At 37.2% G+C, this 11728-nt stretch overlaps 1 protein-coding gene across 6 annotated transcripts in view; it reads right to left on the bottom strand.

The window, feature by feature from the left end:
• Window positions 1-4968: 4968 nt before the first annotated feature.
• Prkaa2 (protein kinase AMP-activated catalytic subunit alpha 2) overlaps window positions 4969-11728 on the bottom strand; it is a 74115-nt gene continuing 67355 nt past the window's right edge. For all 6 annotated transcript variants that reach the window (XM_034502231.2, XM_076934552.1, XM_076934549.1 and 3 more), the window contains one exon: window positions 4969-11427. In XM_034502231.2, coding sequence (XP_034358122.1) covers window positions 11189-11427 — 239 coding nt within the window. In that variant the 3' untranslated portion in view covers window positions 4969-11188. The remainder of the gene's footprint in view (window positions 11428-11728) is intronic.

Here is an 11728-nt window from a genome sequence, read left to right as displayed (position 1 = left end):
GGAGGATTTGCCAAACTCAGCATCCTCTACATGCAAAACTCTGAAGAAACTAGGGATAGTTAGAAAACATATCCCAACACAATAAAGAATACATACATCAAACCTATAGCCAATATTATACTAGATGAGAAAAAACCCCAGCATTTTCTCTAAAGTCAAAATCACAATAAAGGGGCCTACTTTTGTGACTATTATTTAATTTAATGTTCAAAATCTTAGCCAGAGCAATAAGGCAAGAGAAAGAAATTAAAGGCATACAACTCGGAAAGGAAGAGTTAAAGTATCCCACTTCATAGATGGCATGACCTTATGTTTAAAAGACCGTAACAGTGAGATGGCTCAGTGGATAAGGACACTTGGTACCAAGACTGACATCCTGAGTTCAACTGACAGAACCCACATGGTAGGAAAATCCACACCAGGAAGCTGTCTTCTGACATGCATGTCAGAAGCACGATGGTAGGAGCACATGGGAGCACTGTGGCAAGCATGCAACTCTCACACATATTGAATAAATAGTAAGCATGAAATATGAAAAAGCCTACACAGCCCACAAAAACCTCTTAATACTGATAAACACTCTCAGCAAAGTATTCAAATATAAAATCAATAGCCCTCTTATATATCAATAACAAACATGCTGAGAAAGACATCAAGGAAATAATTTTATTTACTAGAGCTGCAAATATGTGTGTTTTGTGTGTCAATTTGACACAAGCTGGAGTTATCACAGAGAAAGGAGCTTCAGTTGAGGAAATGCCTCCACGAGATCCAGCTGTAAGGCATTTTCTCAATTTGTGATCAAGGGGGTAGGGCCCATTGTGGGTGGTACCATCCCTGGGCTGGTAGTTTTGAGTTCTATAAGAAAGCAAGCTGAGCAAGTCAGGAGAAGCAAGCAGTAAGTAACATCCTTCCACGGCCTCTGCATCAACTCCAATTCTAGGGGATCTAACACCCTTACACAGACATTAATGCACATAAAGTCTTTTTTAAAAAGTAAAATATATCGAAGAAAATCTAACAAAAAAAAAAAAATACAAGGACTTTATAAAGAAAAATTAAACACCAAAAGAAAAACTGGAAAAGATACCAGAAGATTAATAATGTCATGCCCATGGATTGCCAGAATTCATATTTTTAATGTATCTGATTTTGACAAGATGTCAAAAACAGGGTTTGGAGCAAAGGCGACTTCTTCAACAAATGGTACTATAAAACAGCTGGATATCTATAAGCAAGAGAATGAGAATTAATCCGTCTCACTCTGAATTCACCAATTCAAAAAAAGATCAAGCGCCTTAATATAAGATCCAGAACTCTGAAACTGAGAGAAAACGTGGGCTTATGATAAGGGCACAGCAAGGTCTTTCTGAAAAGGACTAACTATGACTCAAGAGGATAAAACGACTAACCGACAGTCGCAGGAAGCCAAAAACATGTGCACAGCCTTCCTTTATAAAACACTATAGGCTATTGCTATTGCCGTTGATAGCCCCATAAAGACAGACAGTGAGTCCCTATTTGTTGAAGACGCCGTGCACTTCACAGTTTGAGGGACTTCTGAGCTAGAACTGACCCAAAAGCCTCCTTCCTGAGGACTAGCTTTTATGGTATCAGAAGGCACCATGAAAGCTTCCAAACGAAGGAAGCAACAACAGTCCTACCTAGCAGTCATGTCTATGAACCCCAACAACCACATGCATGGCACAATAACCCTAAGGGTACAGTAGTGGTACACACACCTTGATGGTAACCAACAGCTCTCTCATTGGACTTAAGACCCAGTCAACAAGAAGGAAATTATGCCTGGTACTGGAAAAGTAGCCAACTTCCCAGGACCAGTGAAATCCTGCATCCTGGAGAACCACTCTATTAAACCAGCGTAATCCCTAACTTCTAAATGTCTGTCCTCATACCCACACCTAAAAGTAGTCCACATTCCTCATCAAGGGAATTATTCTTCATAACAGATGGAGACCATTACAGAAAACCAAAACCAACCAAAATGCAGTTGTAGAACCTAGTCCAAAAATGGATACAACAATGATACAACTCCTGAACCTAAGACGCCCACAAAATACTGAGGAAGAGATGGAAAGATTCCAAGAGCCAAAGGCGTTTGCTCAGAGATTGTGTCTCTGAGGAATGTCAGAAGCTACAACATCAACAGGAGCCACAACAGACATGCTAATGAGGACAGGAGCCAGGGTCAGGAAGCCTCAGTCCTACACAGAGAACTACAAGCAAGGAATGGAGAAAGCGGAGAAAGTGTCTTCCCAGGGAAGAAGCGCATGCCAGTTGGTTATCTCATATCAAAATGGCAGTCCTGAAAATACATACACAGAAGTAGCATTATTCTGGCTGAGCTAGTTGTATTTATGTATTTAGGAATAGACACACACACCAGGAATTTATGAAAAGAAGCCATGAATTTAAAGAGAGCAAGGAAGGATACAAGAGAGAGTTTGGAGTCAGAGAAGGGAATGGTGAAATTATGTAATTATTATAATCTCAAAGAAAAAAAGAAAATGAAAAAAATCCTTCTGCACAACAAAAGAAACAATCAAGTGCAGAGATAGCTCACTGAATAGGGAAACTGCCAGCTATAAATCTGACAGAGAATTACTATCTGGACTGTATAAAGAACTAAAAAAAAAAAAAAAAAAAAAAAAAAAGTTAAATATCCCCATTCTAAACAGTGCAAATGGGCTAATTAAATGGGCAAACAATTCTCGATGCATAAAGTGTAAAGGGTCAATAAATGTTTTTAAGAGGTTTAACATCTTCAGTGGTTAGGAAAATGTGAACTGAACCACAATGATACTAATACTGACACAGAGAACTGCTGCTACTAAGAAACAAACTAGCAACAAATGCTCGGAGCGTGTGTGGGATGCAAGGAGGAGAACCCAAACCACTGTGATAGAAATGTACATCTGATGCAGCCACGATGGAAATCAGTAAAAAGATTCCTAAAAATCCTAAAAAAAAAAGAATTATGATGTGATCCAACTATGACTCCTGGATGTATACACAATTCTGATGGATCCTAAGGCAACACCGTATATAGGTGCTGGCCATCCATGTTTCAGAATATCTGTCAGTCAAGAGTTGAATGTCAAGAAAATGTGATGTGTAATACACACAGGGAGTACAGTTTTATTCAGCCATAAAGAGCTAGATTATGGGGGATGGGAAAATGGCTCCATGGTTAGAGTACTTGGTCTTCCAGAGAACCCATGTTCTATCTATCCCAGCATCATCTGTAACTGAAGCTCATGGAATCTAAGGTCTTTTTCTAGCTTTAATAAGCCCCTAAAAACACCTGGCACATACATGGCACAAACATATACATACACACAAGCCTGTAAGAACAAAACTATGCTGTTTTAGAAAAATGGCTACAACTAGGCATCACATTAAACAAAATAAGTCAGACTTGGACAACTATCAAGTTGCCTCGTATTCTAGATTTTGCAAAGAATGAAAATATATATATATATATAGAGTAAAAGGAAACATGGTCAAAGCACATTACACTTATGTGAACAAAACTATAAATCAATCATTGTGTACAATTAATATATCCACAAAGTACCTGTATTTTAAAGGTAAACAGAAGGGTTGCAGACATCACTTAGGTGGTAGACTGCTTACCTTGCATGCATGAGACTCTGGGTTTAATATCCACTACAGCATAAAATAAGAATAGTGATGCATGCCTCTAATCCCAACGGTTGTGAGGTAGACACAGGAGAAATCAGAAGCTTAAGGTCACCCTCAGCTTCACAGCAAGTCCAAGGTAAGGTTAGTTACCTGAGATCCTGTCTCAAAACAAACAAACAAACAAACCAGCGGTGGAGACGAAGTGGGGAGGAGAAGAGGGGGTATAGGGAAGAAGGACAAAGAGGAGGAAAAATAATAATAATGATAATAATAACAATAAATTAGTAGTAGTAGGTTTGTGTTTAGTCACCTGAGAGAACCCAAGTATGCCCATGGCACTTCCAAAGAGTAAAAGAATAAATCTGTGCTAAGTCCTTAATATTGCGGCAGTTTGTTTTAAAAATGGAACACCCAGACATGACTCAGGTTAAAAACTATAGTGTACAATAACAAAGACCAAAGTGAGCAACAATGGCGTGAAACAGCCAACGAGTCCCAAGCAATTTCCTTCTAAAACAGCTTTCTCTTAGCTGGAACACAGAATATTAGCTTAATTACTGAACAGAAACAAAAATAGCTTTCAAATTAACCAGACTTTAATCTGATTTTGTGGAAAATGCAGACACGCAATTAGACAGGCCACTTTTCTCTTGTGTTTGCTGCCAAGGAGCTCCATATACGTGCAAACATTAATCAAAGAGAACCCGCACATAGGAAATGCTACACAACTCAGTCATCTTTTCTATATGGTTACTGAGGATAAATCCTTTCCACTGATAATTAAATGCACAAGAATGCATAAAAATAAAACTAAAATTATAATCTATAGTTATTTAAACAAAATCACTGGGAGTCTTTTGGTTTCTGTTCTGAAACTGATTATAAAAAGTAGTCCCAATTTCAATACAATTTCAATGTTTTTAAATAGAGATGTAACTAGCACCGTGCCATATATTATGGGAGTATTTTACAGGCTAAGAATGAACGCATGGTGTCCCTTAAAAAAAAAAAGTCATATTATTACTATCCAGTAATACACTATGTTATGATCATGGACATAACCTAGTATCTGCCAACTTTCAGTTTTATTTGTTACACTCAAAAATCACTGTATAATAGTTAAACGTGATAAAAAAAAAAAAAAACCACAACCATTCCGACCAAAATAATATCAAAATACAACCCTTCAAGGTCATAGTTCATAACAACTTCACAATGAACACTGAGAACAGTACAACCATGAGCAGTTGTGAACAGTCTTGACAGCTATATTCTGGTACATTAAGGCAGCTTCAGACAACATTTTGAATAACAATATTTATTGAAACAAAAGACAGGTTTGATATTTAAACATTTGAGGTTTTCCAGAAATTTTGAAGTGTCTTACAGTAAGAACACTATGATTTGTGAAACTGTGTCTTAAACATTCTCAGTACTATGCCCTTATTACATATGACATCTAAAAACAAGATACTCATTCTACCATTATCAAAGGTGTCTAGTAAAAAATAAAAGGAAAGATTGACGTTGAAGATGGGACCCTAAACCCCTACTTAGGGGCTTTCAAACAGCTTCTCACACACATCTGTGAGGTAGGTTATTATCCACATTTTGTACAAGAGAAAACCACACAAGGTTACATAACTTGTGCTGCTATAGTAGCAACTGGGATTAGATCCAATTAGATCCGGCCCTTAGCTTTGAATTTCTTTCCTTTATAAACTTTAACATATAAAGATTGTATTCATTTTAAAAGCATAAGAAGGCAGCCAAATATTTTCCCAGGTGGCTTTAAAAAGTGAAATAAATGAAACAGAAAATGTATTCAGTGAAAAACTTTCAGTGATGCTGTGAGGTTTGGTCAAGTGGAACTGAAAAGACAGAAGCAAATCACATGACCATCTGTGGGACAAGTCACAGGAAAACAAGAGGAACTGGGGGTGGGAAGTGAACTTTAAACACATGTTTACTTTGACTCTGCAATTATTTGAGAAGGCACCAGGCACTCTTTCGTTCTTTGTGTAGACAGTGGGTCTATGTCTCTTTGATTCTGGGAAAATGTTCTCCATTTAGAAAAAATGGGCTTCAAATTTAGTAACAACCCTTATTTACAAGAGACTTTTAGCTGTGAAAATGCACATTCAGACTGGCAGGAGAAAAATAACAATGAAACTCTTTCCTAGGAGGCTTCAGTTTCTCTTTGAAAATTTAAATTAACACAAAATAGCAAACCTTGAATTTAAAAAAAAAATCACTGTATAAACCTTATTTTTTAAAAAGTCTGTTCAAAAATTTTTCATTCTAGGACATTTTACAAATCCTTAACGTTTTTTGAAACTGGAGAGAATATTATACCGTAGAATTTCCTTAATTGCACTTTAAATATACTTGAATTTATCCACCCTGCTTCTCCAAATAATCCTACATTACCTCTATAAAACTTGAACTGTTTTTAGACTTAAACTACAGTTACCAAACATCACATGCAGTCACAAACGGCATTGCTATGCAAGGCTGGCAGTAAACATTAATGTTGGTTCACAAAATACAGGCCTGCAGTCTGATAACATCTGGATGGGACTTGATTCTGATCAGGTTATGGCTGAAGAAGATAGTCAAAACTCAATCCAGTCTAGACTGTGGGTCTGTTCCTCATGCTATTACTGCTTAGTGGCATCAACTGCATCATAAATATTCAAGGAAAGGCTGGTAAAGATGCCGCTAACTTGTTTACATAATACATATGTATATATACACATACATATGTGCATGATTTAAAGCTCATTAACTTAAGTTACATTTCCAAGTTTAAAAAGGCTTGGAGAATTTCTATCAAGCCAATAGTGATTAGGTAGTTCATAGAGACACACTGTATAAAAAACAGTGTCATCTCATTTATGCATAAAATAAAAAATTACCAAAATGAAATTTAGATAAGCCTAATTCAGCTAACAGTCACAAACTGTGATTATTTAGATAGGCCTGGGGCTAATTTTCCTTTACAAAAAGAGACTGTACTTTAAGAATCACGTAAATAAGGTCAGGGGATTTAGGTCAGCAGTTAACCACTTGCTTCATACATGTGAAGCCTGGGTTCAGTCCCCAGTACAAAACTCCCTACACCAAAATCATATAAATAAAATTGCAGAAAAAGTATGTTCTAGAGATTTTTTTCTGGATTTTAAGCACCCTCAATAACTTATACTTATAGTAAAAATCAATATAATCATAAATATTTCACAAAATTACATCTAGTTAGTGCAATCAACTAGCTTTTATAATTAGACTAACTATATTCAGTTATAAATACTATATGTCACCCCAGGACTTACAAACAATACACCAGGGTTTATTTTTATTACTTGACTATAAGATATTTCACAAACTCTTTCTGTTCAGCCCAGAAGATGATCAACTGCACTGAGCAATTGGTCACCACTGCATGAAAACATGTATGGCACTGTGACTTATGGAGAGATTGCTGAGCCTGCTTACTGGACTGGCTACTGCAAGGGTGCATCAGCTGACCTGGAAATGCATCAACACGGCCACTGCTACACATCAGTCATTTTCTAATTAATGCTAAATCCACACCATGTTTTGATTTTTGCATTCCAGTAGTCCAAGTAGTTATGGTTAATATACCGTTGAAATGCCTCAGACTAAGACAGGACACACATACTAGTATACAGATAAAAATACATAAATATGAACACTAACACTGATGCTCTGAAGAAGTAAACAAGGCAGGACTTTTGAGCTCAAAGGAACAATAGCTCTTTATCCATCCCTTTCTTTTTAGGGTTTTAAATTGAGGCCAAGTCCAAGATCACACTTACTATACACATAGCCTTCGTCCAAAGTTTTAAACAGAGTTGCCAAGAACTACTAAGTCATAATCCCTACCTAACAAGCCACAGAGGAACTGAAGGACAAGTTTCCAGACTGAAGAGTTTTAGATCTTTAAAACCAAACTCAAAGCAAACAAGTCTATGGGCAGATCTCGGATTTAAGCATGAGACTTCACATTGGGAATTTAGTAACCAGTGACCAGACAGAGCTGTAGTGTCTGTGGTAGGTAGGTATGTTCCAGGCTGTTAAGTCTTATAAACATCAGTGTGGGGCCCACATTAACTAAGCATGCTTACCTGTTAGTAGAGACTACAGATAAAGCAGTGTAAAGATCTGATTCAGTTGTTTATGATTGTTTTCCAAATTGTGTTTCATTTCATCTCAAGTATTAAATTTGTGTTCCCTGAGTACAAACTAGCTAAGGAAAGAGTGTACCCAGAATTAATTAAGTATCCTTGAAAACTTAATTGCAAAAAGTAGAGACTACTGTGCTACATATATCCAATTCCCTAGCACAGAAGGACTTAATGTTCCCGCTTAGCTTAGGCTCCTAGGTTCTCGCTGCAGATAACCAGATACTGAAAGGGTCTCTTACAAGGTTTCTTGATCAAAACAAAACCCTAACTTATGAATGATTTGGTTTTCTCTCTCCCTGTAGATTTAATTTGAGACAACTTCAATTTTGGTTCCCAAAATAAAAGGACCTAGAAATATTCAGTGGCCACTGAAGAATGAATAAAACTGACTTGCTATGCATGAAGCCACAACAGAAAGTTATTGGTCTCTTGCTCTTCTGGTTTTCCATAAGTAATCTTGTCCACTAAGGAAAAAAAGGAATAGGTGTTCTACCTAGTCAATCTGATTAGAAAAACCAGCATGTGATACAAGCTACAGAGTCAGGATGAACCTGTGTGCATGGTCAATGGAGTGGTTCTGAATTAGCATCAGGCTCTGGTTACTCACTAATGACCACACTATCTGTGGCACTCAGAAACAATCATTTCTCATATTTTCTTATGGGATGCTAAGGTTTATTATCTTAATTTGAAACAAGGTCTTGCTATCTATCTAGTCATTAGGCCCCAACATATCTATCTGCCTCACGCTCCCTAGTTGTATTACAGGTAAGCAACCAGACTCAGCAAAAGATTTACAAGAGCAAACTAGTTTGGGCAAAGTAGGGTTTCACATGGTTACATGGTTTGTGTTTTTCTGAAAGTCTGCAAGTCTTTATGCTAATAGTCACTGTCCTCTGCAGGGTGCACAGCAGAACAATATATTCCAAAATTATTCTGTGGGGTTTCTTTGTTTTAGGCAATATTATTTTGGAAACAGATGGACTCCATTTCCAGGACATAAATAAGGCCCACATCTATAACCTAACAGTAATTCTCCCTAGGATACAAGAGCATAGACTGCTCTAAACTCAGTATCTACCATACCCACAGCATTGGCTGAAATGTGGGAACTGTAAATTTGCAAAGAATTCTTTCCCTCTTTGTTGCCAAGAGCAACAAACCCCTGTGCGGCAACTAAATTCCTGCCTGTTTTTTAAGATGAGTCACTGAATTCTCTTTGCAAACCAATTTACTCTGTCACCTAGATTCATTAAATAATTATGTCTTAAAATGTTAAAAGAAACAAAATGACCTTCAGTTCTCCTGAAATTCAACAGGCAACTGTCAACCAGGTATTCATAAATACTGGAATGAATAAGACAATAGTAAATAATTTTTAGCTCTCAAATAGCATCATAATCATTCATATAAAGTAATTTTGGTTTAAATTCACTAGACTAATAAAGCATTCTGCATCCTTCTTGCCTTCATAACTGTTGTGGATGCCGTTATTAGAGGTAAGGAATCCAATCAGTTCCTTATTTCAAGGTCTTCCATGTCATAATTAGGCAAACATTATGAGGTGGGCTCCCCCACTCCACAAAAAGGATACATACACATTTGGAGAAGCCAAAATTATGCCACATTCATAAAACACATTAGACAAACCAGGACTAAGTATTGTTATTAAAATAACTACTAAAATTACCATCTATTACCACAAGATGGCAATCTTTCAAAGGTTAAAACCTTAAGGTACCTTCAAGTGTATGCCTCCTTTCGAAATTACTGAGCAAAGTTTCTTTTATTTTACTATTGAAAAGTTGGAATGATAAAATTGACCATCATTTTTAAAAGAACTACAAAGTTATCTGATGTGATATGATGCAAATTCCTGATTCAAAAAGCTACTTAAAAGTAGACAAACTTGTCTTCTGTAATCAACATGAGAAACTTCGTCTAACAGTCCCATTTGCTTCTTGGTAAATAGAAAATATACTATTTTTGGTGAAGAGAAACCTGTCAAGGCAATGTTGCATTTGTTTTCAAGAGCTTAATATTTTCTAGGGTGAATCAGATCAATGATTTTGTTAATTACAACATAAATACAATAAATGAATAAATAATTAGATAAATTACACATAATTTAAAATACTTTAACCAAAACAACATATAATCAATTAACTTTATCTATCCTGCTATATAGTGTTTTCTAATCTTAAATTAAAAAAAACTAGCACAAAAAAATTTGGTTTCTTTTTTTTGAGTAAAAGCACTGATGTGTCAATACATATGTATATATGTAAACAACACATATACTTATTCCAGAAGAATATATTTTTAAATATTTAAGGCTTCCCTGTCCAGTCAGGTTCAACAGTGAAGGTCACAGCAGATCAAGCTTTGGAAGTATACAAAGACCCTATGGCCAAAGCAAGGTTTTGAACTGAAGGATTAAAGAAAGGGAAAAGAAATGAGGAAAGACAGTGGCTACTGAGGAAGACAAAAGGAGGAGGTGGCATCAATAACAAATTTTAAATGAATTAGCAAAGATGCCAGAGGGCTGTGACTCCTGGCCCTCCCCCCAGCTACCCCAGTCTCATAAACACAAAACAAGATCATAGAGTAGAATTTTCTCTTAAGAGACTGTTGGTATTTTGCTTGTCTCACTGAACTGTGTATTAGTTTTGCATGGTTTTGTATTGCTTGGTAGTGGTGGGATTTAACTAGGGGCCTTGCACAACTGTCAGGAAGCTGGGACACTGGGCTCCTATTATCAGAAACATAGTCTTTATGGCTAATACTAGGTAGTACTTGCAGAAACTATTAAAAAGACTTTGGTTTCTGATATTTAGGGGGACAGGATTTTCAGATTTCTACATTTAAATATTTCACTAACAGTTATTATATTTCTTAATCTTCTTGTGCAAGGGTGCCTAGACAGCTTGACACCTGTTGGAATTTAGGAGGCAAACTGGCTTTACATGCATTAAACATGAAGGAAGGAGGTCCTACCGAACCACCCCTACATCAGCTGGTTCATCAGTGAGGTGTGCTCGTCATGGGTAGTGAATTTCCAGGTCTAAGCTAACAATCTTCACCAGCACTCACCCATTGCTACCTATTCAAACTTATATAGGCACAGTAGAGCTCTAAAAGTAAACAGAATGCCTGATTTCTGTGGTTTTGGTGATTTCAATAACACTGCATGTCACCTGGGAATGTTCACACCAACTTCTATTGCAGAGCATGTAATACCGAGAGTGCGATATAATTTAGAGTATATGTGATTTCACAGTGCAGTAACAGAAAGAGAGACCAGAGGTGGGTTATCAACGAGCTAACGCAGTGATAAGACTGGCACACATTTCAAAGAAATCCATGGTGTGACTGCCCAGGCGGGGGGAAGCCGAGGACAAAGTGCTGCTGGTCAAGGAACCAGTGAGAGAGCCAGAAAGTGAGTGGTTCTCGGCTGTGCTGGAATCAAAACTTGACCGTGGTCTGTGGAGGCCAGCAGCAGAACAGGAGCGCTGGGGTGTTGAAGAACCAGACCTCTGCTCCACCACCTCATCTGAAACGACCAAAGAACAGTAAACATAGCAAAGGCCTAGAGCTTGCCCAAGTCCTCCCGGGGAAGCTGCTGCAAGAGTAATGGGAAGTAAAACAGATCTGAGCAAAGAGAGTAGGAAGGACTGTGATGCTGGTGGTTTAGAAAATGCAGCATCCATAAGGAAATGAAAGGGAACATGCATACATCTGAAAATACCTTACATCCTTGGCAATTTATTTCCTGCTAAAACTACATGTTTGATTTTACTTACATTTTGTTTAGATCTGCATTAAGAGTAGAGGACCCACCCCCCATGTCTTTG

Source organism: Arvicanthis niloticus, chromosome 5 (genome assembly GCF_011762505.2).
Source record: "Arvicanthis niloticus isolate mArvNil1 chromosome 5, mArvNil1.pat.X, whole genome shotgun sequence".
Classification (NCBI taxonomy): Eukaryota; Metazoa; Chordata; class Mammalia; order Rodentia; family Muridae; genus Arvicanthis; species Arvicanthis niloticus.
The sequence above is the reverse complement of the archived record's forward strand: the minus strand, read 5'-3'. Positions and strand labels throughout refer to the sequence as shown.